At 42.7% G+C, this 27,661-nt stretch overlaps 1 protein-coding gene across 3 annotated transcripts in view; it reads left to right on the forward strand.

Annotated features, from left to right (window-relative positions):
- The window catches only part of LOC136675974 (voltage-dependent calcium channel beta subunit-associated regulatory protein-like), a 112,137-nt gene that overhangs the window by 68,844 nt on the left and 15,632 nt on the right, over positions 1–27,661 (forward strand). For 2 of the 3 annotated variants that reach the window (XM_066652806.1, XM_066652808.1), the window contains exons 1-2: positions 15,267–15,357; positions 21,956–22,028. In XM_066652806.1, coding sequence (XP_066508903.1) covers positions 21,981–22,028 — 48 coding nt within the window. In that variant the 5' untranslated portion in view covers positions 15,267–15,357; positions 21,956–21,980. Of the gene's footprint in view, positions 1–15,266; positions 15,358–21,955; positions 22,029–27,661 lie in introns of those variants that run through there. The other variant, XM_066652807.1, reaches the window with a different exon arrangement.

The raw sequence follows: 27,661 nt of genomic DNA on the forward strand, positions 1-27,661 counted from the left end.
AAACGTCAAAGACAACTCATTCCTTTCATTTACAGTCAAAACAATCACCAATTATCTCCTCTAGTAAAGGGGTTAACCTTGTTAATATGTCTGTGTGCTGTTGTTTATTCCCTAGCCAATGAAATCATGAGTGAAATGAACAGTGCCATGGCTGAGCATTTCCTCTTTGAAACCGCAGCGTTCCAAAAGTGGGTGAATTTGGACAGTCAGGGATTCTTACGTTAAAAAAATCTAAGGAATCATTCCTGTCAACTTGCGGCGTGGGGCTTTCCAGTTCAGCCCGAGATGCAGGTGCATGGCAGAGAGGTGGCTGGAAATAGAGGTGGGGCATATTCAAATATCTCCATGTAGTGAATGAAGGCAAAGGTGAAGAGTGACGTCAAAGCCTCAAATCCACTCTTGTGGAATTAGAAGACTTATATATAGAAGAAATATATTTCTAATAAATTTGATGAACTGAGATGAGTTTGTAGGGGTCCATTGATGACTGAAGGAGGGCCATAAAGGTATTTAAAGGTATTAAAATGCAAATATAAGAAACTGCTGATGTTCTCAGAAATATAAACACAACATAACTACATTTCTTTGGGAGTATTTAGATGATGAAAAGCAGAAAATCCAGTTCTAAAGCTGAACGTTGAAGTTTGAAGGCACTTGCTCATGAATCACCTCTTCAGAATTCAGTTTTGTAAAAGGAATTTATACTTGCTCTGTTGTGTGGTAACAGCCTTTGCTCTTCCAAGAAGGATTCACTAAATGGATGACCATTAGTGAGGGCAGGTACTGATACTGGATCATAATTCTGTGTGAATTTTTACCCCTTTAGAGGACGCTTAGCAATTAGCATGGTGTTCTTTGGTGATTTTTTTGCTACTCCAGAGTGCCAATGTTTTTAAACGTAGGTTTTGCAAGCTGGTTATATGCATTTCAACAGAATGTTAGCAGTTAGCACACCTTCATTAACAAGTTCATTAACTAGAAAGAGTGTCTGGAAATGTTCATACAGCAGTTTAGCATGAATAAATTTATGCAAGAATTAAATTCACAAGCAATGTGAGGGGATATAAACATAGTCATACATTAGCATTCCAAAGAGCCATATTAGTCAGCTAAAAACAACAAATGCTAGTCAGCTAGCGCTAACTGCTATTTGTGTTTTTACTGAAAATAGTTTGCTCTGAGCTAGGAATCTCAGTCTGTCATTATTCAGTCTCTGTTTTCCCTCTGAGCTGTGTGCGCACAGGGAAGCAGCATCTAAAAACATGGCTTCATTTCTAATCAGTATTCAATAGCTCATCTAACACCAGGCTATCACTCTTCGGCCTGAAAAACACCTTATCTCACTGATGGGGTTTATAGACTGCCTTTTTTTATGGCTAGCAGCGACCTTAACCTTCCCTCTGAAAAACAGCCTCCTCATTGCTGAAACAACACACGTTCCCGCCTATGTCAGAGGCGCATGGATTTCTGGGAGGGAAGCGGGTGTCCAACCTTTCTGGCTCAAGTGGAAGCTTCACGGCTTTGACGTCAGAAGAACAGGGCCAAGCCAGATTCATGTCTCGAGCCGCACATTCTTTCAGTTTGGCCCTCCCCCTCCCCACCTCCTCTTCAGCCCTCCCCCTCCCCCACTCTCCCTCCTCCTCTGTTCAGATTTCCATGCATCTCACCGCTGTGGAATGTTGGGAACTCGCTCATTCTCGTTCGTAGTACCAAAAGATTTTTGTAGGACATGGTGTGCGCGGCTCAGATTGACCTCCGTGTCCGAATGTAATGAACTAGCCACACAGCACCAATCACTGGCGATCACTAAGAAGAAGTTTTTCTCAGTATCCTCACAAAAGGCAGAGTCAGTCATTCAGGAATGTGACCTATTTATATTAATAGCATTATATATTAGAAACGGGTCTTTTTTAGGGATATTTATTTTTACAGACATGTCCTTGAAATTAAAGGGACATGAATAAAAATCTCCTGTGTGTGACCACTGCTATACTACAGTGGTCCAAAGATTCGTGGACCCTGGTGTCCAACTGTGTATAATCTTCATAGAAAGCAATGACCAATAGGTACATAACCCTACATTTATCTGATACCTTTTTGATGATTTGTTGTATTTATGATTCAGAACAAATCATCCAACATCAGGCATGGCCAAATGCCGTCAAATCCTCACAGGAATGTTCCAATGTTTACTGTAAAGCCTACTTAGAAGATTATATCTATGACTGCTGAAAAGTGGCACAAGTTCTCTGTTAATAACTTTCATTTCAGAAGAAAGGTTTTATGAGCCATATCATACAACCTCATAGTAATGAGTTCTTGTTGACGTTACATTAATTATGTACAGCCAATACAAGCAGTAAAATCCACAACAGGAGCAACAACATCGTTCTTTGCAAAGTTTTGTACGTCAGAAAATATTAATTTAAAGGAGAATAATAATATGTTCTATTTTTTAATTTAAGCTTTCTTTTAACTTTGAAAGCCATTAAATGCTAAGCACCAGCTCTATGAAAGTGTCAAACAAATAAATACAGTGGAATTTGAGTTCCTAACTTGTGTTTATTGATAGTCAGAAAACATGTTATTTCTTACTAGTTCAAGGAATAAGGTTTAAAAGACCGTTGGTTCCCCCCCCCCACCAACGGAAACTCTAATAGGCGTCTTGCCTGTGACGTAGACGGTGGACAACAACTCTAGAAGCTGCACTTAATTTAATGCAAAATGACGAAAAGGTGTGTTGTTTTTGGCTGCAATCATTCAATGTACAGTGGGACATCTGTGCACAAATGGCCCAAAGATCCCAAAATATCCAGAAAATGGACTAAATTTGTCAACTTTAAACGGGCACTTTGGAAAGGACCCTCCGCTCACTCCGTTATCTGTAGCTCATTTCACTGGCGCTTTTCCAACAATATGGGCATGTAAGGACACCAACGAAAGGTGTTCAAGAGCCTCTGTAACATGGAGGTAAACAGGGTAAGGACACTCACTTCGCCTGTTTTAGTTGGTGTTAGTTAACGTTAGCTTGACTCGCTAAACTCGGTGGCTCAGATTATACTCGGCTACGTAGCTGCATTACGGAGGTTTATAGTGTCGGATGAATTCGAGTTCGACTTCGATCACATTTACAAGAATAACGGTACCTCTACATTTGAGTTTAGCTTATTGCTAGGCTGTTGTCATGAATAATGTTGGTTATTTAGTTAGATACTGTCATAACAGTCAGTCATAACGGTGTTTTACCGCGGCGTTGTTCAGCTGTTGTCCACCAGTGACGTCACGGTCGCGTTCAAGAATTTCCGTAGTGAGCTCGGGTTTTTCCGTCAATTTAATAAAATTGTCAGTTTTGAAGCAAATTAAGCTGCTATTTTCATTTTAATTCATACTTATATATGTCAGTAACTAAAATAATGTGAAATATTCATGGAGGTCCATTAAGTGGTGCTTAGCCTTTAAGAACAAACCCTTCCTTCATTTACTAGTCAAAGTGAACTTTAAGTTCAAGATCCTTCATCAGCAAGATTTTATTCCTGCTCTGGTTTGTCTCCGACTGTACTCCTTGGCAGTACTCACACCTGCAGTAACTCTAAAGCCAAAAAGCAACACAAACAGTCATTAGATTTGGTGCAATTAGTTAACAAACCGACTAACCAACTATAAATAGTTTAAAAAAACCACCTCTGCTAGTCTCATTGACTATATGTATATATTACATACATGCCTCTGTTTCAGTCTTGTATTACAGTAAGTCTCTGTTAAGTAACTGTGAAGTGTCTGTGATGAATGTTTTATGATCCTTGTTGTCTCTGCTGCAGTTCTGAACTCAGTTATATGTTATGATTTATATTATATTCCCGTGTTCTGAGCACTGTCATCAGTGTTTCCGATTTCACAACCCTTTTCCGTTAAAGTTAGATTCTGAAATGTACTGGTGGACATTATATCTGCTTGTGTTCTGACCGCAGCCTAACCTGACCGCGGCTGTGTGTTAACCCTAAACAAGGCATACATAGCATTTGCATCCTGCCTACTCCCCTCAGTTACAGTGTTTCAGTGTCAGAAATACATTTGTCTTTATTATAGCTCCTTGGTCTGAAGGACTTTTCTGGAGACTTGTTTTCAGATTCTGAAGAAGTCGGCAGGAATATTTCTCCACAAATTTCCTGCAAAGTTCATTCTCAGAAGTTGCATATTTCTGCTGGTTTTTGACTGGAAATTAAACCATAAACATTTGTGCAGTACATTACAACAGGATCTTATTTCTTATACAGAGTAATGCATTTCTATGTAATAACCTCATGCAAGGGATCTTTTTATAAGCTGCGAATGTTGTGACAGAGTGCCGTGCATAATTTCGATCTGACAACACTTTCAGCACATTGTGTTCACTCAAATTTCGTGAATCTACCAAACACACACACACACACACACACACACACACAATTGCTTGTTCGTACTGTTACAACTTCACCAAGTGAGGCACGGAAGAATCACACACTCTGGTGTGTCTGACACACCATCAGGCCATTCAGAGCTTTACTATCACAAGCCAAGACAAACAGCACACACACTTCAGTCTCTCTCTCTCTCTCTCTCTCACTCTCTCTCTCTCTCTCTCATCTCTCTCTCTCTCTCTCTCACTCTCTCTCTCTCTCTCTCACTCTCTCTCTCTCTCCTCTCTCTCTCTCACTCTCTCTCTCTCCTCTCTCTCTCTCCTCTCTCTCTCTCTCTCTCTCTCTCACTCTCTCTCTCTCTCTCTCTCTCTCTCTCTCACTCTCTCTCTCTCTCTCACTCTCTCTCACCTCTCTCTCTCTCCTACAAACTCTGCAAAATGGATAATTTAAACCAATGACATCATCGTAAATATAGCAATATTTTCTAATATTTCCGATACTGACATGAATGATTTATTATAATATTACAATATTAAGCTCTATGACATTATAATAATTGATTCATTGTTTTTAAGAAGTAAATCTTGAAATGCAATCACTTAAAATATGCAAATAATTAATATTTTATCCATAACCTCACAATGAGAAATATTAAAAATATACAGTAGATATGTAGCTCTTGTAGTTCCAACACACACACACACACACTCTCTCTCTCAGTGAACTCACAGAAGATGAACTGTACAGGACCCCTGGCTGGAGAGGTCAGGTGTAATAGCATGACCATACACCACAGTTGTTGGCAAATTGTCGGGGTCTAAATAACAGCCTTGTGGTCAGTCGAGCCTGTCCACCCCCGCTTTCAGCCTTTTACAAGAAGTCTAAATATATCAGGAGAGAAGTGTGGTTAGATTAGGAGAGAACATTCTTATCATTCTTCTCATAAACCCAGGCCAAAAGAAAAACCCTTACAAACGCACATCCTTAAACCCAGGCCATGTTTCACCAAGTTGGAAACATTTCCTATTTCAGTGTTCTCTCATTTAGAACCAGTTCCACTGATAATGAAGGAAGAGCATTTCTGATGAGCATCAAAAAAATGTTTTTTGATGTCAATGAAGTAGTAACTAACAATTGTAATAATTCATTAATTCATTTATTGTCTGCAACCCTTATCCAGTTCAGGGTCGCGGTGGGTCCAGAGCCTACCTGGAATCATTGGGCGCAAGGCGGGAATACACCCTGGAGGGGGCGCCTGTCCTTCACACACACTCACACATTCACACACACTCACACCTACGGACACTTTTGAGTCGCCAATCCACCTACCAACGTGTGTTTTTGGACTGTGGGAGGAAAGCAGAGCACCCGGAGGAAACCCACGCGGACCCGGGAAGAACACACCAACTCCTCACAGACAGTCACCCGGAGGAAACCCACACAGACACAGAGAGAACACACCACACTCCTCACAGACAGTCACCCGGAGAAAACCCACGCAGACACAGGGAGAACACACCACAATCCTCACAGACAGTCACCTGGAGGAAACCCACGCAGACACAGGATGAACACATCACACTCCTCACAGACAGTGACCCAGAGGAAACCCACGCAGACACAGGATGAACACACCACACTCCTCACAGACAGTCACCTGGAGGAAACCCACGCAGACACAGGATGAACACACCACACTCCTCACAGACAGTCACCCGGAGGAAACCCACACAGACACAGAGAGAACACACCACACTCCTCACAGACAGTCACCCGGAGGAAACCCACACAGACACAGGGAGAACACACCACACTCCTCACAGACAGTCACCCGGAGGAAACCCACACAGACACAGCATGAACACACCACACTCCTCACAGACAGTCACCCGGAGGAAACCCACACAGACACAGGATGAACACACCACACTCCTCACAGACAGTGACCCGGAGGAAACCCACGCAGACACCGGATGAACACACCACACTCCTCACAGACAGTCACCCGGAGGAAACTCACGCAAACACAGGGAGAACACACCACACTCCTCACAGACAGTCACCCGGAGGAAACCCATGCAGACACAGGGAGAACACACCACACTCTTCACAGACAGTCACCTGGAGGAAACCCATGCAGACACAGGGAGAACACACCACACTCTTCACAGACAGTCACCTGGAGGAAACCCATGCAGACACAGGGAGAACACACCACACTCTTCACAGACAGTCACCCGGAGGAAACCCATGCAGACACAGAGAGAACACACCACACTCCTCACAGACAGTCACCCGGAGAAAACCCACGCAGACACAGGGAGAACACACCACAATCCTCACAGACAGTCACCTGGAGGAAACCCACGCAGACACAGGATGAACACACCACACTCCTCACAGACAGTGACCCAGAGGAAACCCACACAGACACAGGGAGAACACACCACACTCCTCACAGACAGTCACCCGGAGGAAACCCACACAGACACAGCATGAACACACCACACTCCTCACAGACAGTCACCCGGAGGAAACCCACACAGACACAGGATGAACACACCACACTCCTCACAGACAGTGACCCAGAGGAAACCCACGCAGACACAGGATGAACACACCACACTCCTCACAGACAGTCACCTGGAGGAAACCCACGCAGACACAGGATGAACACACCACACTCCTCACAGACAGTCACCCGGAGGAAACCCACACAGACACAGAGAGAACACACCACACTCCTCACAGACAGTCACCCGGAGGAAACCCACACAGACACAGGGAGAACACACCACACTCCTCACAGACAGTCACCCGGAGGAAACCCACACAGACACAGCATGAACACACCACACTCCTCACAGACAGTCACCCGGAGGAAACCCACACAGACACAGGATGAACACACCACACTCCTCACAGACAGTGACCCGGAGGAAACCCACGCAGACACCGGATGAACACACCACACTCCTCACAGACAGTCACCCGGAGGAAACTCACGCAGACACAGGGAGAACACACCACACTCCTCACAGACAGTCACCCGGAGGAAACCCATGCAGACACAGGGAGAACACACCACACTCTTCACAGACAGTCACCTGGAGGAAACCCATGCAGACACAGGGAGAACACACCACACTCTTCACAGACAGTCACCCGGAGGAAACCCATGCAGACACAGAAAGAACACACCACACTCCTCACAGACAGTCACCCGGAGGAAACCCATGCAGACACAGAGAGAACACACCACACTCCTCACAGACAGTCACCCGGAGAAAACCCACGCAGACACAGGGAGAACACACCACAATCCTCACAGACAGTCACCTGGAGGAAACCCACGCAGACACAGGATGAACACACCACACTCCTCACAGACAGTGACCCAGAGGAAACCCACACAGACACAGGGAGAACACACCACACTCCTCACAGACAGTGACCCAGAGGAAACCCACACAGACACAGGGAGAACACACCACACTCCTCACAGACAGTCACCCGGAGGAAACCCACACAGACACAGCATGAACACACCACACTCCTCACAGACAGTCACCCGGAGGAAACCCACACAGACACAGGATGAACACACCACACTCCTCACAGACAGTGACCCAGAGGAAACCCACGCAGACACAGGATGAACACACCACACTCCTCACAGACAGTCACCTGGAGGAAACCCACGCAGACACAGGATGAACACACCACACTCCTCACAGACAGTCACCCGGAGGAAACCCACACAGACACAGAGAGAACACACCACACTCCTCACAGACAGTCACCCGGAGGAAACCCACACAGACACAGGGAGAACACACCACACTCCTCACAGACAGTCACCCGGAGGAAACCCACACAGACACAGCATGAACACACCACACTCCTCACAGACAGTCACCCGGAGGAAACCCACACAGACACAGGATGAACACACCACACTCCTCACAGACAGTGACCCGGAGGAAACCCACGCAGACACCGGATGAACACACCACACTCCTCACAGACAGTCACCCGGAGGAAACTCACGCAGACACAGGGAGAACACACCACACTCCTCACAGACAGTCACCCGGAGGAAACCCATGCAGACACAGGGAGAACACACCACACTCTTCACAGACAGTCACCTGGAGGAAACCCATGCAGACACAGGGAGAACACACCACACTCTTCACAGACAGTCACCCGGAGGAAACCCATGCAGACACAGAAAGAACACACCACACTCCTCACAGACAGTCACCCGGAGGAAACCCATGCAGACACAGAGAGAACACACCACACAGACAGTCACCTGGAGCGGGAATCGAACCCACAACCTCCAGGCCCCTGGAGCTGCGTGACTATGACACTAACCTGCTGCACCACCGTGCCGCAATTGTAATAATAACAAGCATTATTTTCATATAATATGTATTATTTTAATACTAGTGCTAATACTGTAATAATTTTAGTGAATTATTATGCCCTTATTTCACATTTCTCTACTGAATCTGTAGTGTAATGTCAGTTACCAAAGTCATAGACACGAAACACAATGTTAACAGAAGCCAATGGGCAGCTGCTGAAGAATACTTTCATATGGAAGGCCTTTATGGGCAGGTAAAGGAGAAAAATCTTTCTTGTCCTTCTCCATTTCTGGCAGCAGGGTGTAAAAATATTGACTTAGTATTTCAAAATAAGAGTTTCTGTTCTTAAAATATTGACTAGCTGTGTCAAAAGAATGCCTCCTTTTCTTAAAATATTGACATAGTGTTTCAAAATAATAACTTTTTTTGTGCATGGGTGTATAAAGGAGTCCTGTAATCACACAATGGTAGCTGAGAGAGTGAAAGCCGCTAAGTGAAGGGTGAAGGTGGCATCCAACTTAATTAATACTGTTGTTGCTAACGCTACTTTTTCACAGGCTAGCATGCTTGAAGTAGGGATAATTTCTTATGACCAAGCAGCTTTAAAATTCCACAGGTTGTATTTTATGTGTGTTTCAGGTCAATAGTTTTTCTGATTTGTTCCATAGAAGTGAATAAGATACATTCCAATAGGACAAACATCAGTTCAGACTTAAGTAATTCAGCTGAGTGGTGAAATAGCTTCCATAAGTATGTAGCTGTAATGAATGCTCCAGGACAGCTCAGGCCAAAGCCCCAAAAACAAAGCTCTTATTTTGGTAACATCTGCAGGAACTGAGTGGACTCAGTGGAGGTTTGTGCTGTGTGTGGAAAAAAAGGAGAGGAAGGGCTGTAAAACCTTCGGAAGGCCAACTCGACGTCCATCTGACCAAACACGCACTGCTCCACAGCAGTTGTCTGAGCAATATTTCACCTCTTGGATGTGTGTGTGACAATGGATTTCCTGTAATGGCTCAGAGGGTCAAAGCCAAAGTGTGTTTGTGTTCGGAGACAGACTGTACACATACGGAAATTTCCAGGCACAGAGTCATGCTTTTTCTTTTAATGGAAACTATGCTATTGAGCGGTTGAGCAACTGAACGTTTGCAGCACAGTCTTACTCTCTCTCTCTCTCTCTGTGTGTGTGTGAGAAATATGTAAGGATTTTACTAACATGGATTACTGGAATTCCCACAGTGAAATCATACTGTACATTTGTTTTGAAAGCAGTACCAAGTCTGGTATAATTCAGAACTGAACTGTAATGATCAAAGGCCATGTTTCAGTTCCCAGACCTGCTGGGAAATAGTGACTATCCAATCCAACCAGTCATTTCATTAACAATCACTTTCTGAGTTAAACTGGGTGTTTTAGCCTGTGGAAAACAGTTAGGGCCTTTAAGCAGTGTGATCATTCACACGGCCTGTGTTTAAACTCTGAATGAACACAGTTATTACTTTCTCCTAATTAATTTCAAGTTTGATAGGACCCCAAACGTTTTTTTTCTGATTGGTATCTAGGCAGAACCAAGTGAGTTCTTCATTGGTTAGTCCTTCAGGAGCTGAACTGAAGGCCTACCATCAGAATAACCACTAGCATAACATCTTTAAGGCATTCTGTAAGTCCTAGATAAGTCACTACAGCAAATAGAAGCTGCAGTCTAACCAAGATTAATAAATGAATCCATGAAGCAATCAATCAATCCTCAAAAAAAAAACAAAAAACCCAACAACAATATATAACATGTAGACATGTACAGTTATGTTAGAGTTAGTCATTGGGTTTCCACCATGCATTTGCAGATTCCTTGCTAAGCCCGTAAAGGTGTGCCAAAGCACTTTTTATAAGGCCATTATGAGGCCTCATATTCCTGTAATGGCTGCTTACATTGCTTCATCTTACCTGCTTTCTTCATCTCCACTTAAAGCCAAAAAATCAGAAACTTTCACAAACTCCTTCACGCCCACGAAAACTGCTAATGAACTCTTGGTTCCTGGAGGGCCTGACTTTTGGGAAAAATGAGATAAGGATTCGGCAGATGTCTGAACAAATCTAAGCAGGAATAGCATGGCACTCACAAAGGGAAGAGGAAAAAACACTCCTGATTTGGGGTGTCTACAGTCAGATTTATTTTTTCCTCCCTAACCATCTGTTCTTTGTGTGTGTGTGTGTGTGTGTGTGGGTGGGTGTATGAGTGGGTGTGAATGCAAAAAAGAATTTTTTATTGTTGACCGAACATTCTCTGTAACAGCAAGTTACAGGAGTACATTGAAATTTAGATTATAAAGTGTGTTTTATAAAGCTTCTGAATGGCACAATTGTGTAAGCACTGACACCCTGTAATGACTATGCATTCATAGGGGGGAATCAATATAGCATGCCTTGTTTCACCCTTTCTGGGTGGATGGGAATGTCCTCTCTCTTTCACCACAATGAAATAAAAAAGCTAAGCATGCCCAAGAAATGGAAGGCAGTGTTCTCCACCAGAGGGTTTGAGCTGCCTATGACATCACAATAGTGGCATATTAAACAGAGACATTCTAAAGTGTAGCAAGTGGTAGCCAGCGGCCTTTGTTGGTATCATGTAATGGGGAGAATTAGCTTGAGGGTGGAAACTGACTTAATAAAAATAGGTAGACTATTGGAAAACACGTTTTTTATTAGCATTTTTTCCGAACCCTGTTTTCCAAAGGAAACAGCCTAAAGACAGCACAGGGAATGATGGTGTCTGACTAATCAGCATAGCACAGATGAATGACTGTATCTGGCATTATCTACAGAAGAGTTACTCTATGTGAGGCCTCTGTAATGTCTCCAGGGAAAAAAGGTGTAGCAACTTGAGAAGCTAAGATAAGACAACAAAAACAACAAAGAAAAGCTATAAATCACTCTTAGGATTGATCGTAAATCAAGACGTTCTCCTCTTAATGTGGTGAACACATGACTGGTTTAAGTGCTTCGCTCCCTCGAAGAAAATTAAGAGAGGTCTGTTATTAGGTTAATTCTGAACACAGTACAAAGGTGTCTGCTCTGCCTTTGCTAGTCACTTTAAAAGAAAATATGTGGCTATTAAAGTGTGTTTCAACTTTGCCCTTGATCAAAATGTCATGTCTGGTGCTTTCTTTGTAAGCCTACAAGGCAAAGTTGAACAAATAAGAGCTGATTTATTTAATAAATGATATCATTTGGCTTGAAACTACGCTCAAGCTAAATTCATAAACTAATGCCATTCAAATGGTTAGCAGCATGTTCTGAAAACTGAATAACAATACTGGCCCCTGGTGGTTGTGTTAGGAAATTACACGAGCTGGGACTCTAAAGACCTTCAAAGCTCAGGGAGTTTTATTTAAGAGGCTCTTTGATCCATTCCTCTTTTGTTTGTTCTCAAACAAACAACAGTGAAAAAGCCTTTTAGTTTATTTTTGTAGTTCACAAGGCTAACGTTTAAGCGATGTACAGGCACAGAGGTACGCTTCATTGCTACAGCCCGATAACGGTAAGAATATGACAAATTCATGCAATTTAAAATGTAGAGTTTAGCGTATAGCACACAGGATCATTCACTTGTTTTTTTTTTCTGCGACAAGAACTTTATTAACACATTACAACTAGTGTTTTAAAACATCTATAATAAACCAAATATGTGTTCCTGAAGACCTTACAGTTTAGTCTATATTCCATGATAATCTGTAATATTTTCATATAATTTTGCTGTTGTGTGTGTAAAACAAAAACTGTGTTGAATACTGACTCAGCAAACACCATTTGGGACACTTCAGACACAGTGAGTGTCATTTATGCAAAGCTCAACAGCACCCCCTGTGGATCAGTTCCTAAAAGTGAGTGATTGTTTGAGAAACAGCGCCCCTTGTGGTGCAATTCCATGAGTGTGTGTGAGTCAGTGAGTGAGTGAGTGAAAGAGAGAGAGCCTGAGATAGGAGGGTTAGGGGAAGAGTAGGAAGGGTATGGGGAAGGGTAGGAGGGGTAGAGGAGTGAAAAAGTGAGTAAGTGAGTGAGTATGAGTAAGTGTGTGTATGTAGACTGAGTGAGTGAGCAGCAGACAGTTCCATGAAGTGATTCTCACATCTAAAAATATTGTGTATTTGTGTAGCCTCTATTTAAATGTAGGTCAAACGTACTAAACATTGATTTTTCTTCTCATTGACATTTGAGATTGAGAAAAAATATATAAAGGCGGCACGGTGGTGCAGCAGGTTAGTGTCGCAGTCACACAGCTCCAGGGACCTGGAGGTTGTGGGTACAATTCCCGCTCCGGGTGACTGTCTGTGAGGAGTTGGTGTGTTCTCCCCGTGTCTGCGTGGGTTTCCTCGGGGTGACTGTCTGTGAGGAGTGTGGTGTGTTCTCCCTGTGTCTGCGTGGGTTTCCTCCGGGTGACTGTCTGTGAGGAGTGTGGTGTGTTCTCCCTGTGTCTGCGTGGGTTTCCTCCGGGTGACTGTCTGTGAGGAGTGTGGTGTGTTCTCCCTGTATCTGTGTGGGTTTCCTCCGGGTGACTGTCTGTGAGGAGTGTGGTGTGTTCTCCCTGTGTCTGCGTGGGTTTCCTCCAGGTGCTCCGGTTTCCACCCACGGTCCAAAAACACACGTTGGTAGGTGGATTGGCGAGTCAAAAAGTGTCCGTAGGTGTGAGTGAATGTGTGTGTTGCCCTGTAAAGGACTGGCGCCACCTCCAGGGTGTATTCCTGCCTTGTGCCCACCGCGACCCTGAACTGGATAAGGGTTACAGATAATGAATGAATGAATGAATATATATATATATTGCCTTAAGGCTCCATCTGATTACTTTAGATTTAAGCAGCTGTAAAAAATAATTTTAGGGTGATAAATGAAGAACTGTCACTGCAGTGGTTTCCTCAGGCGTCCATATTCAGTATCTTCAGTTAGGGAACGTCATTATGCCTTAACCTATTATAATGGGAGATTTTAAAATGGTAGTGTTTTCATACGCCCCATTTAATCTCCAGGACTTTTATTATGTTTTTTTTTCGAACATAAAAGATTATAAATCTTCACCTCTTCCTCTGGAGAAGAGAATGTAATGTACCTTTAAGACACCAAATTTGACTTTAAAGGTACATTTGTGACCAGTAATGTACCTCTACCTTACTTTATCTGTGAGGGTACGACATCATTTATAAAGAAATGTGCCAGGAGAGGGCGCCCTGCAACAGAGAGAGAGAGAGAGAGAGAGAGAGAGAGAGAGAGAGAGATGGTGTTTTCTTTTACCTCTTACGTAATGCGTACTCCGTTTCTGCATGACTGAGAAGACAGGAAGGAAAGGCAGTAATTATGTTACATGTTTATTTATTTCTGTGGATGTAATATATTCCCCAGTGCTTCCAGCGCTGCTCTCATCCCTCTCTCTCTCTGTGTGTGTGTGTGTGTGTGCGCGCAGGTACCTGTGAGAGAAAGAAGAAAAGAAAGAATGAGTGGGAACCAGAGATAGAGAGACGGGGGTGAGAAAGATGGAGAGAATGAGAGAGACGAGGTAGAAAGGGGCCAGCTACAGATTAAGAAAGGAACGTGGAAATCAGAGAGAGGGATGGAGATAGCCTGAGGGGTAGAGGGAGAGATCAAAAAGAGAGGGCTAAAGATGGGGAGAGAGGAAAGAAGAACGGACAGAAATAGAGGGATAGGGAAAGTAACAGGGAGGTAGAGAGAGAGGGGTGGGGTGGGGTGTCTCTGGGGGTTTTCAGGTTCTGGCTTCTCTTGCGTACAGAGTGACGCACTGTGTGAATAATGAGTGACTGAGGCTTTCTCACTGGAGCTGCAAACAACACACACACACACACACACACACACACACACACACAGCTCCACCTCTGTTATTACCATCACTGACAGAGGGGAGACTGCCACATGGGTCAACTACAACAACTATAATAATAATAATATTAATAATAATAACAACAATAGTCTCTTACTGTACCTAGTCGTGGTGAAATAAAACCAGAATCTGTATTTAGGTGTATTTAATGTGTCATGTACCATACACTGCACGTGCGCACAGATTACTAAATAAATAATCAATAAATATAAATATGAATGAATGGATTTAGCACTGTGCAGAAATATCTGAAATTAATGCTGAAACACGGGCAACCAACCACGGTTTCCCCTGCATTAACGCTGAGCCGCGTGCTTTTAGTTCTGCCTCTTGTGTTTGTCGGAATGACGAGAGCCGAGCGCGTGCCGTTTCTCCGCAGAGAAAGCTCGAGCCTGGTCATTCACTTCTCCGCCGGCTCCTCCGTCAGCGCGAGTCTGAATGGAGCGTCGCCGCACGACGCCCGTCACGTGACCCTCCCCGAACTGACGCACATCGCGAGGAATCCCGCTCGCGCCGCCCTTCTCCGCGTCACGTGGCCGCTCGGCTGGCCCCGCCCCCTCCTGTGGGCGTGTTCTCGGTCGCCGACTTTCATTCATAACTCCGTTTCGGTCTCTCGCCTGCTTCAGCTTCTCCGTTTCTGTCAGGACCGGAGATGAAACGGCACGGCGCGAGCGCGGGACGCTAGGAGCGCGTGAAGCGGACCTGGGTGAGTGACCCTCCCCTCAGAGTCTCACGCTTTTCACGCTTTTACATTTAATGGGCCTATATTTTTTGTGTTTTTAGATGTGTTTATATATTTTAATGTAATGTATACTCAGAGAATTATTTATTTTTGTCCCCATTTTCTAAGCATATATTTATATATATATAATCCCTCATTATTTTTTACATCTACTTTCTGTTTTGCAGAGTGTCTGAAAACATTAACCTTTATCTGTTGTGTCTGAAAGCTAAAAAAATAAAATAAAAATAAAATTTAAAAAGAATAAAAAAAAAAATAATTAAACCTAGAAAATGCCTCTTTTAAGAGTCATTGAAGCTAAATAAAGCTCCGGTAGCAGAAACAGCACGCTCGCCTTTGCAGCGGTAAACGCTCGTGCAGCTCGGCGATGCTGCATGTGGCTTATGCGCGACGGAATTTCTGCACCCGCGGCTGAAAACGCACCTGTAATTATCACAACATTAGCTATAATAATCTCAGTAACAGCTGGGGTAGCGTGCTGATGGTGTACACGCTGCTGTTGTTGAAAACACGGCCATGGCGCTGTGTGTGCGCGTGCAGCTGTGTGGCTGGAAATGGGTATGTGTGTTTCCGTCGTGCATCTCTCTCGGCGAAAAACTCCGTGCCCCCCTTGGCCGTGATGGCGGGATTTTAGGTTAAACACCTCGTCCCGAGCGCAGACCCCAAGAAGCGCGGTGATGTATTTCTCTGTGTCTCTTTATGGCGCGAATGCTGCAGGGTTGCCAGATGTTGCAGGATAGTTCCAGCTGGCTGAGAGTGAAGCAGTGAGTGAAGGTGATTAGAAAAAACCCGAACAAAAGTAGCTTGTGTGATCAGAAAAGCACTTTCTTTCCGAGCTTGTGTTTTAAAGATACAAATTTCCATACAAAAGAAAACAAAACCACTTTTCCATTGTTCCTTATTTTGTTCCTCCATTGTCCCTGTAAACCTTTTTTAAAAAAAAATTAAAACATGCCACTCACCCCAGTCCAGAATCGTAAACCAAGCTGCACGAAGCCATTTTAAGTTGTCACAAAACCCCTACACACTTGCAAGTCTAACACTGTGTCAACACAGTCTAAATCTGTGTAGCCCCGCCCATTCACACTGACGTTATAAGGAGTGTTTCTAGCTGGAGTGATTTTTCCTATTAAATACAATACACGGCAGCCAGTCACGAAATAAATTTAAAAAATATATAATATATGGTTATTAAAGCTCTTTTCTGATTGGCTGCCCTCTATAACCCAGTAAACATTTAGCCGTTAATTCAACATTAAAATAACGTAATGATTGCCGTCTAATCAACGTTCTCTTAAGGTTGAAAATGAAAGTTGAAAAGACGAGTATTAGACGTATTTTGGACGTCCATTGACATTTATTAATTGGTCCCGAAATAAATTACCTGTATAAAACACGTTTTGGACGTCCACTGACGTTATCGATTGGTCACCACTTAACTAACTTATTAAGATGGATTTTAGACGTCCATTGACGTTTAAAATATGTCTTTGAAGGACAGACTACTTTTAGACCTATTTTGAACGTCCAGGAACGTTCCTTGTTTACTGGGACATAATATTATGAAAAGATGACATGACTTCAGAGGTATGTTAGAAGGTACTCCAGTTAGTACTCAATTTAGCAGATGCTAAGTACAGAACAATGATACTTTTGGACATTGACTGCCTTTGGCGACTGATCAGAGAACGCTCCTTTAAGCAAACAAACTCACTAACCCCATTTGATGGACGACAGAATCTGTTGAAAATAAAATGCCAGTGGAGATCAGATACAGACAAAAGTTCATCAGTGCAGATAAAGAGAGGTAGAGCACCTCGCTAACTCTCCTCCAGTCCTGAAGCATGGTTACATAAACACACTCCCACTAGCCTTAACCATCCATACACCTCCCACCTGCTGCCAAAGCCAAAAACCCATCTCCACTCAGGATAACACAAACCTCCTGCTTTCGCCTTCAAACACACTGTACCTCAGGCCTTCTGCAGGAACAGCAGAGGAAGGTGCGTGCTAGAAAGGGTGTGAGTGTGTTAGCGTGCATGTGCATGAATGTGTGTGTGTATGGGAAGGCCTCTGGGGTGCTTTTCAGAGCTGTTGAGATTTTTATTCCTCATGAATACACAATGGCCCGGTTCAGAGCTGTACATTGCACATGCTCGGGAGCCATTACGGCAGTGCTTAATGGAGACTGTATACGTGGGGGCAAGAACAGGGACTTGTTAATGCCTTTTAATGAGTCGGGCCCAAAATGACCTGGATGTGTGAAGATAATTCCAGGTAGAGAGGTTTTTAACACTTTAAACTTCCCCTATGCTCCCTCGATAAAGTAGGAGTGACAGATTTGTTCTTTGCAGAAGGCTCCGGAAGTCGTGTCGTCATTCAGTAGTTTAGGTCCTGCCCAAATAATGCACTTTGCAACAGAGCTGTTTTTCTCTTTGGAAAAAATAAAAACCACTACTAGTGCAGCCATTAAAAATATTTTAAACACAATATATTTGTATTATTATATGTTCTTCTCAGAATCATATTTTGTATATTTTTTATAGAGAGGAATACATGTACACAGAATATATCAACTTATTGTTCTCCACATTGTGTGACCGCAGTTTTTATTTTTGGAGTTCCTATTTAGGTATGATTAACATCTGTTTTCTTTGTATCGCTAGAGGTGTAGCGATTTCCAAATGTGGTCCACCTTTATCCATGTGTAAAATGTTTTAAGAAAACATAGTTTGGTTTTCGGAATATTAGCTAGTAGATCATTTTTTAAATTTTATTTCATTTTATTTATTTATTTTTGGGTTTCACCGCGACCCTGAAATGGAGAAGCGGAAAAGAAAATGTATGTATGTAAGTATTTTTTTTTTTTTTTTTCTGTGACCATATGCTAATGTAGCACTTAAACCAGACTTTGTCCTCACAGCTTTCGTTGCCATGGTGAGGCAGTAGTGAATTTGACAGCATATATTAGCACAAACGGCTAATGTTAGCCAGTAGTTCTTTAGGCAATTAATGAAGCCTAAAACTGTAATAATTAGCGTTAGTGTTCTATATTTATACACTATAATTAGTGTTCTATATCTTGTTTCTACAGAAATGTTAAAGTAGATATTTGTCGTGTTAGCATATCTCTCCTGACTGTTTTGCTAAATTAGCTAGTGTTGTTATGGACAGGCTGTTAGCATTTGCCTCAGGGTGACTGAGCAGTTGAAAAGAAAATGGCAAATGTTTCATATGAGATCTTTGTCAGAACAAGAAAAAGTACTTAACATCATGATTGGGTTTTTGGCATTTTAACTTGAAATTGACACGTACTGTTTTTAAAGCCTGCATTTGGTCTTGCTAATTAATAACTAGCAGGGAAAACAATGCAAAATGATTGAGTAGAAAGTCCTGACCTACAGAATGCTTTATGAAGGTTAAAATCTTTTTATTATGACTAGTGTGTGTGCACCACTGCGTGAGATTTTACTGGAGTCTAAAGCAGCATAATACATAATGTATTAATTGTTGTCACAGTATAATATTGACCTTGGCAGTACTGAATTGCACATGGCTGCAGTATACAAATGAGATCTGTAATGTCTTTAATATACACTGTAATGTCCAAATGAAGCCAGTATATATTGTTAATGCTGTACAGTCACGGTACTAACATTTTGTAACTGTAGTGCAGCTCTGCTATAGTAACGTAGTCAACTACATTTGTTAGTTCGTGACTCAAGCTGTTCTGAAGGACATCTGAGAGAACGAATATTTTTCTCTTTGGCATTCAAAGACCAAAGACAAACACACACACATTTCCCAACTCTCTGTACTTTTACTGAACATATCACATAGCTTTAAAACCATCCACCAATTTCTGTGCCATAATCTGTACCTAGACATAGAAACACTTGTTCTCAGCCTTCAGTTTAAAAGCTTTCTCATTCCACACAGCAGCTGTAAAGGGAACTGGGTGTATTACATAACATCCCATTGATACCTAAGCCCGGTCGCAACCCACCCGTATGAATGAAAAATGTACTGGGATCTGACATACCATATTTTTTATGAAGATCTGTTAACTGAAAAAAAAAGGATAAACCACAGCTTGCATCCTCGGCCACATACTAATCCACCGTGGTTTAGACAACCACAAGGAGCTTAGCAGTGCTGAGAGCTTGGGATTGATCTTAACTGGAGAGATTTTAACATCTCATAGTGCTGCCTTTCCACCAGAGATTGAAAGATTGAAGTATATGGTACAAACCAGTCTTCCAGTAGAGGCCAGTGGTTTTCTCTACTAAACCTACCATCCCTCAGTCCTTATTTACGTAGAACATTTTCAGCATTTGTTTTGCTGTTCCACACTGAAAGGTATGACAGAAATAAACCCTTGAGTAACAATTTAGCAAGAATTTGAGATTTTAGAGGATCATGTCCAATGGAAGAAGAGGAGGGGAGAGAGAGAGAGAGAAGGGAAACATAGAACAGACTAGGTGGAGACAGATGCCAATACAAAGGGTGAGAGAGAGCAGTAAAGAGAAAGAACAGAAAGAATGGTGCTAACAGATGTGATTAGAAAGAATGAAAAGAGGGAGATGAGAGAGTGAAAGAAGAGAGAGGATAAAAACAGAACAGAAAGATTGGTAGAGAGAGAGAGGGAAAGAGAAGCTGAGAGCGCTTTAGTGTTTTTGTTCGAGATGAGAGAATGAATGATGAGTGTAATCAGGACAGGTGAGCTGTGAAATGCTTTTTTTAGTGTAGAGCTTTGTTTTCTTCCTTTTGATGTGGTTGTGTGTGTGTGTGTGTGTGTGTGTGTGTGTGTGAGAGTGTATTTGTGGTGTCACAGATGCAGCTTCTTACAGCAGGGGCATGGTCCAATGCACAGCACATGACTCCAGAGCAAGGGCTGGGAGAACACACACACACACACACACACACAAACAGCACTGCACAGTACTAATGAGAGAATGGAGAATCTGTTCCTTCTCCCAGGATACATTTCATCCCGCATCTTACATGGCAGCACACACACATGCATGGACAAACACACACACAGACTAACTGTCTCTCTCTCTCCCTCTCTCTCTCTCTCTCTCTCTCTCTCTTTTTATGTGGCTACATCTAACCCTGGAAGTATGTACATTATCAGGCAGGGTGATTTATGTTAGGTTTATAATTTAACAAACCCACAAATGAATGTATGTTGTGTATTTGCCACACATTTTGATTCACCAAATTAATATTTTTGTTTTCTTGTGTCAAATAACATATTGTTACAGCCCAATTTGGTCATAAATATAAAGGAGTTTCTTTCAGCTAGAGTTGGGTAGACAGAGGTTATTACACAGCACTGGTTTCTGGTCAGTACTCAGTATCAACCAGTGTTAGCATTGGTATCAGAACAAAAAAGTGGGAACCCTAAAAAGTGTGAGATTTAGTCCACAAAATACAGACAAGAAGGAACCACAGTAAAAAGAACACCCAGCTCTGGATGAGTGATAAGAAGAGAAGGAAGTGACTGGATCCCTCAAGGTCTACCTCATGGAATGTTTTGTCTTCCCTTTCTGCTCTTGCTAAGCCTCTGTCCTTCCCATGAGTACAAATCTGATCTGACAGGGAGTTCATGTCTCCAATAACTTGCTCCTAAATCGACATCAATGCTCTCTACTTGCTTAAACGAATATACAAATAATAAACACAATCAGATTAAACGTAGTGAATCAGCAAAGAAGTGTTAGAAGTGCAAAAACAGCTGTAGCTGCAAGGCTAGTTTTGCTAACGCAAACAGATGTCAGTAGTCACTAATGTCTTTTCCATTTCTTTCTTTCAATCCACTAAAGCCTCCTTCGGGTCTTCGTTGAGCTTGATTTATCGTGTTGACATGATTTAGGACAAAGTATGACCTTAACTACAAAAAGGGACAAATCTTCACCGTGTAGCTGAATGCTAAGAGCAGCCATTTTAGACATCACCTCTAATAGTCAAATCTAATGGTCAAACCTAATGAGACTGGAACAGTTTTGAAGGATGTATCATATATGATCACACAGAAAATAATGTTTATGTCTTATAGTGTTTGTTAGCATTGTAGCTTCAAATGCCATATTTAAGCTAACATTAGACCCCACCTTTTTTGGCTGATTTCCTACATTTAGATTATGTGTAAAACTGTCAAACTGGACTTTTCACCATTGCTAATTTTAATCCTTGTTGTCACTGTTATATTAAACATGCTATAACAACTTATCTGCACTATGTTTTAAAACAACCACAACAATCCAAGGTCTTTGTCTCACAATCCTGTTTGAGCAAAATTAAAAACATGTTGGACACAAAGCGTCTGGCCTATCAGTCGGATGTTTTGGCACCTCTTGGCGTCTGTGTTCATGAGACAATGCCAACAGCCAGAGGGGAGCTGAGAGAAAAGAGGAAGAGGGAAAGATCCCAGCCAAATGGCAGTGATGCGGCCGGCTGCAGTTTAGCCGAGTCAGCGAAGCAGGCGGAAGGGGGTTTGATGAATGAAAAGTAGCCGTCTATCTGATTGCCTGTCATATCTGTGTCTTTCCTTGTGCAGGAAGCGCACACCCCTTGCCAGGACCATGAGCGATGAGCCGCCTCTGCTGACCAGCCTCACGGAGAACGCCACCGTAAGTACTTAACACACGCTTACAACAGGAGAACCTCTAGAGCAGTGGTTCTCAAATCTGGGTCTGGAGCAGTGAGGTCCTACGTATTTCAGCTTTTCCCGACTTCAACTCAGAAAGAACTTGCTAATTTTTTGTTTACACCACAGAGTGATAGCAACAAGCATGTCTAATGAGTCCCTTATGAACCTCTCAGTGTATAGTTTTATAAAGAACTGTTTTTGTAAATCATCGTTCTCCAATGAAAAACAGGTATTTTCCATTGATGATATGTATTCCATTGATAAATGTGAATTTTCCTCCATGACTATATCTGTGCTGCTTAGTCCAAGCCTTGGCGTAGTCTCTAACCAAGAGACCAGCCATATGTGGGCGATTGTTTACCGTTCAGGGATAAAAACATGCTAAATTTGGGAACTCATAAACAAGACATCTAGATTCATTCTTGTGAATGAATGAAGCCCCATATTGAACTTGCTTGTGACTCACTCATTCATATACTCACTCTTGTTTAACAACCTGCTCCACTAGGGGTGCTACTCAATGCTTTGGATCAATGAAATCACTTTTTACAGTACTCTATAGGAGTAATGTAGAAGCTTGCAGTGTTTCTGCTGTAAACAAAACTTAACCTTTAACATTTTATTGTATCTCAAAATTGATTTTGTAATGTAGAAAGGATGTTGGAAGTGTGGAGACACTTTCAGCACTTCAAGTGACTTGTCCAGGTTATCGCAGTGAGAATGGTCAAATCAGAACCTATGTGTATTCAAGTATTTCGGGGTTCAAAGTGGCTGTCTTTTGGTAAAGGCTGCATGAGTAACATAGCAGAGTGCGTGTCCCAACTGGATGCTTTCAAACCCAGTGCTCTTTACGTCGGTTGCCATAGAGATCTACCCATTGTTAACACCTGGGTACCAACTTGAAAGCATACTGCATGAGAATGGCGCAGCAGGTTAGTTTCGCAGTCACACAGCTCCAGGGACTTTGAGGTTGTGGGTTCAAGTCCCGCTCTGGGTGACTGTCTATGTGGAGTTTTGTGTGTTCTCCCCGTGTCTGCATGGGTTTGCATGGCGACTCAAAATAAGTGTCCGTAGGTGTAAGTGTGTCGCCCTGTGAAGGGCTGCTGCCCCCTCCAGGGTGTGTTCTTTCCTTGCGCCCAGTGATTCCGGGTAGGCTCTGGACCCACAGAAAACCGTCTCATGTGGATCATGCTTGTGATGTTGATTTCATTACTCTATCCATCTGGATTAGCATAAAAGCTGGATTTTAGAACGTCCACATTATAAGTTTGGTCTGTATTTTCAGACTGAAGTGGCACTTGATTGCATATAAGCACTATATCTGCTGCTCAACAATCCAAAGCCAACACTCCAGCTAACACTTAGCATTGAGAATGGTGACCTTAGACTCATAGTAGGGCTGGACAATAATTCAATATCGATATATATCACAATATAAAATGTTTCAATAACAATGATATGATTTTTAAACAAATTTTCAATATTTCAGTGTACATTATTTACAACATCTGTCATCAGTTTAGCGCACTTAATTTAATTTTAGTTTAAAAATATTAATAAGGACAAAGCCAATAGGTTTATGTTTGCTGGTAAAGTCATGGTTCTTTTTTGTGCTTGGAAGGTTTTCAGTGGATTGTATGCTGTTCATATCGATATCGGAATTATATCGTATCGACCAAAATTAAGAAGTATATCACGATTTAAATTTTGGCCGTATCGTCCAGCCCTGACTCAAAGCATCCCAATCTATTGCCATTGTTTTTCTATAAATCGTGTACAAGGTATGTGCACAAATGGAGTGCCCGGACACAATATATAAATACCCTACCCTATATCTAACCTGATTCTTCCACTCGCGCTCTTGTACTTGCAGCGCATACTGAACCATCCTTACATATATAGGAGTAACAGCTATTGCAGCCTCAAAGGAAAGTCCGTGCTAAGCATTTTGCTGAGAAAAAGCACACCCCATCTCCGTTCCCTGCTTTTCAAAGTCTTTTGATGCTGCGAGGAGCCGCATCACTCCAAGGCAGAGTGGCTGAAAATGCTGGAAAATGGCCTGGAAGAATCCCTCTCCCTCCATATGCCAGCATTTCTTTCTTTGTTGTTCTTTGGTTATTCTCGACCAAGGCCCCTGTCGGAAATATCATCTACGTCAGTCTTCAACACGCAGTGTTATCCTTCAACGGCACATTCTCTGTGGCCGATAAAGGCTGCTGGATGATCTCTTTGCTGAGATAGGTGATTCAGATGGTCTCAGATTTCCAGTGGCATAATATGGAATGTTGTAGCGGAGCTTAAATAATAGTAATTCCATTCCTTTAATAACAATAGATTCTGCTGTCCCAAATCCTTTGCTGCAGATAATCACAATCCATTTCCAGAGGGCCAGTACATATTTGTGGTCTGTTTCTGTTTAAAAAAAAATCTCTCCAGGTCAATATAGGCTTCTAGAATGATTGGGATCCTTCATGAAAATAAGCTAAAAATAATGTATTAAAAAAATACATTATGTGCATGACATATATGAGAGTGGGCGGCACGGTGGCGCAGCAGGTAGGACTGTCTGTGAGGAGTTGGTGTGTTCTCCCTGTGTCCGCGTGGGTTTCCTCCGGGTGACTGTCTGTGAGGAGTTGGTGTGTTCTCCCTGTGTCCGCGTGGGTTTCCTCCGGGTGACTGTCTGTGAGGAGTTGGTGTGTTCTCCCTGTGTCCGCGTGGGTTTCCTCCGGGTGACTGTCTGTGAGGAGTTGGTGTGTTCTCCCTGTGTCCGCGTGGGTTTCCTCCGGGTGACTGTCTGTGAGGAGTTGGTGTGTTCTCCTTGTGTCCGCGTGGGTTTCCTGCGGGTGACTGTCTTTGAGGAGTTGGTGTGTTCTCCCTGTGTCCGCGTGGGTTTCCTGCGGGTGACTGTTTTTGAGGAGTTGGTGTGTTCTCCGTGTCCGCGTGGGTTTCCTCCGGGTGACTGTCTGTGAGGAGTTGGTGTGTTCTCCCTGTGTCCGCGTGGGTTTCCTCCGGGTGACTGTCTGTGAGGAGTTGGTGTGTTCTCCCTGTGTCCGTGTGGGTTTCCTCCCACGGTCCAAAAACACACGTTGGTTGGTGGATTGGCGACTCAAAAGTGACCGTAGGTGTGTGTGTGTTGCCCTGTGAAGGACTGGCGCCCCCTCCAGTGTGTATTCTCACCTTGCGCCCAATGATTCCAGGTAGGCTCTGGACCCACCGTGACCCTGAACTGGATAAGGGTTACAGATAATGAATGAATGAATGGATATATGAGAGTTAAACCAAATTGTACACAGTCATGGCACCACCATTGTTTATATTTGGGGAAGCCTCTCCTGCTGAGACTATGGTAAAGAACATGGAGAATGCTGCTAAGGAATCTTGGACCACTCCTCCATGCAGAACTATTCCAGATGTTTGATATGGTCCTTGATGATACACAGTATGTAGCCTCATATTTATACCCCAGGGAAACTGTTAATGGTTAGAGGCAGGAGTACTTACCGCATGGAACATACACATACACACCCACACACACATATATAGGCTGTGTCTGAAATATTCTTAATGCTGTCTACTGAGATGGTATTCTGAGGAGAAATGCCAAAATGCATGTCAAAATGCTGCATTCTTAGGCACTGAATCATGAGTCAACATGAGCGTCTAGAGTGCCATCTTCTGTATCAGAGTCCTTTTCTCTCTCTCTCGCTCTCTCTCTCTCACCCGTAGTTAGAACTGCACCACAAGGGGGTGCTATTTCTCACATACCTTTAGGGACTGATCCATAAGGGGGTGCAATTATGTTTTGCATTAATGAGACTTTGGCTTTATATTAAATATCATTTTTGTCATATGATGTATCTGTATGTTCGCATGGCTGTGGATAGGCTCAGTTTGAACTGTATGTAATGTACACAAGGCTATATGCTTTGTATATGTTGGTGTGTGTGTGTGGCTGTAATAAGGGAGAGGGGCCCAGAAGGACTGACCTTTGCCTGGAGAATATCCCTTGTGTTAAAGCCTATGAGTGAGTGGAATACTCTCCTCTCAGGAATAAGGCGTTTGCTGCAGAACCGGCCGTTAACTCTGCTTCAAATTCTGTTCATACTGTATCTGCTGAAGGTGGAGTAGAAGGTCATTGAATGATCCTGTGGCTGTAGAGGAAAGATAATCACAGCATGTGTGATTCCATTCATTTTAAAGTATCACTGAACTGTAATTTCTGATCAATTTATTGCTGTATTCAGGAGAATATAAACTCATCCGTGTCCATCATGTTCTTGAAGCTAATGCAGATTGAGGTTATTCTCTCCTCAAAAAGGCAGCAGCGTACACACACAAACACACACACTTGAGAAGTTGAAAACCAAGCATTGAGTTCTGACGTTTCTGGCTTGGCTCCTTGGCTTCGCTGGCGACAGCATCCTCCAAATGAAAGCCCCTTATTCCGCAGCTAATTTTAGTAGGCGCTGCCCTCTTTTTCCATTCAAATGAGCTCTGAAAATTGAATTAAGTATCTCATTGCCGTTTTGATTATGGACCAGAGGCTCAGACTCACCAGCCAGAACATATTAATCAAGCGTCTCCCACAAACTTAATTGTACTTTTTAGTGCTGTCAGGATTTGTTGGACCTCTAAGCCATTAACTGTACGATCGTAGAAGTGTTTCCGCGGCGGAGAATGAGGTCAGTAGCTGTTTTCTATTTCTCACATTTCCACACAGGGTTCAAACCTGGCGTTGTGGATTCTTCATCATGTGTCTGTTGTTGTTATTGTACTGTTTTCTGAAACCTTAAAACTCATTAAGAATATAAAGATAAATGAGAGAAAGCGAGACAGAGAGACAGACAGAGAGAGAGAGAGACCGAGAGAGAGAGAGACCGAGAGAGAGAGAGACCGAGAGAGACAGAGAGAGAGACAGAGAGAGAGAGAGACAGAGAGAGACAGAGAGAGAGAGAGAGACACCGAGAGAGAGAGAGACACCGAGAGAGAGATGACTGAGCAGTAAAATGACACAGTGACGGAAAAATAAAACATAGCGTTATAACATCAATAATAAGAAAATAAAATGGAGAATGTTCTTATTTTTAACTTTTAATTCGTGATATATATATATATATATATTTTTTGAATGGTCCATTCCACCTTAAATGAGGATGTTTAGAGGCTGATGTTTGCTTCTTTTCCTTTTCAGTCTGCACTTTTCCAGAACCACATGTGCACTGCCACCTTTACACCACACAGTAGTGCGTTTCCTTTTCCCTTTCTCTGTCTCACACACACTGTCTGTGTCTGGAATGTGTTTCCACACACACAGGCTGGTAGGTGCAGTCACAGGATAAGAGTTGGGTTAATACACTGATAGACAGTCACTGCCATTCTTCTGTTCTTCCTGAAGACAACAGTGTAGAGTGTGTAGAAGCTGTGGGCATTCCCCCTACTAACATTTTTTATCCCCTAATTTCAGGCGTATGCATTTTAAAGGTCACCACTTGATTGATACAGAATCTTATTAAGTATAATATTAAATACACACACACATATATATATATATGTTGTCAAGTGTTTCTGTATGATGTGCATATATTAAAGTGCCAATGTATTTCAGAAGACTTC

The sequence above is a fragment of the Hoplias malabaricus genome, chromosome X1 (assembly GCF_029633855.1).
Source record: "Hoplias malabaricus isolate fHopMal1 chromosome X1, fHopMal1.hap1, whole genome shotgun sequence".
Lineage (NCBI taxonomy): Eukaryota > Metazoa > Chordata > Actinopteri > Characiformes > Erythrinidae > Hoplias > Hoplias malabaricus.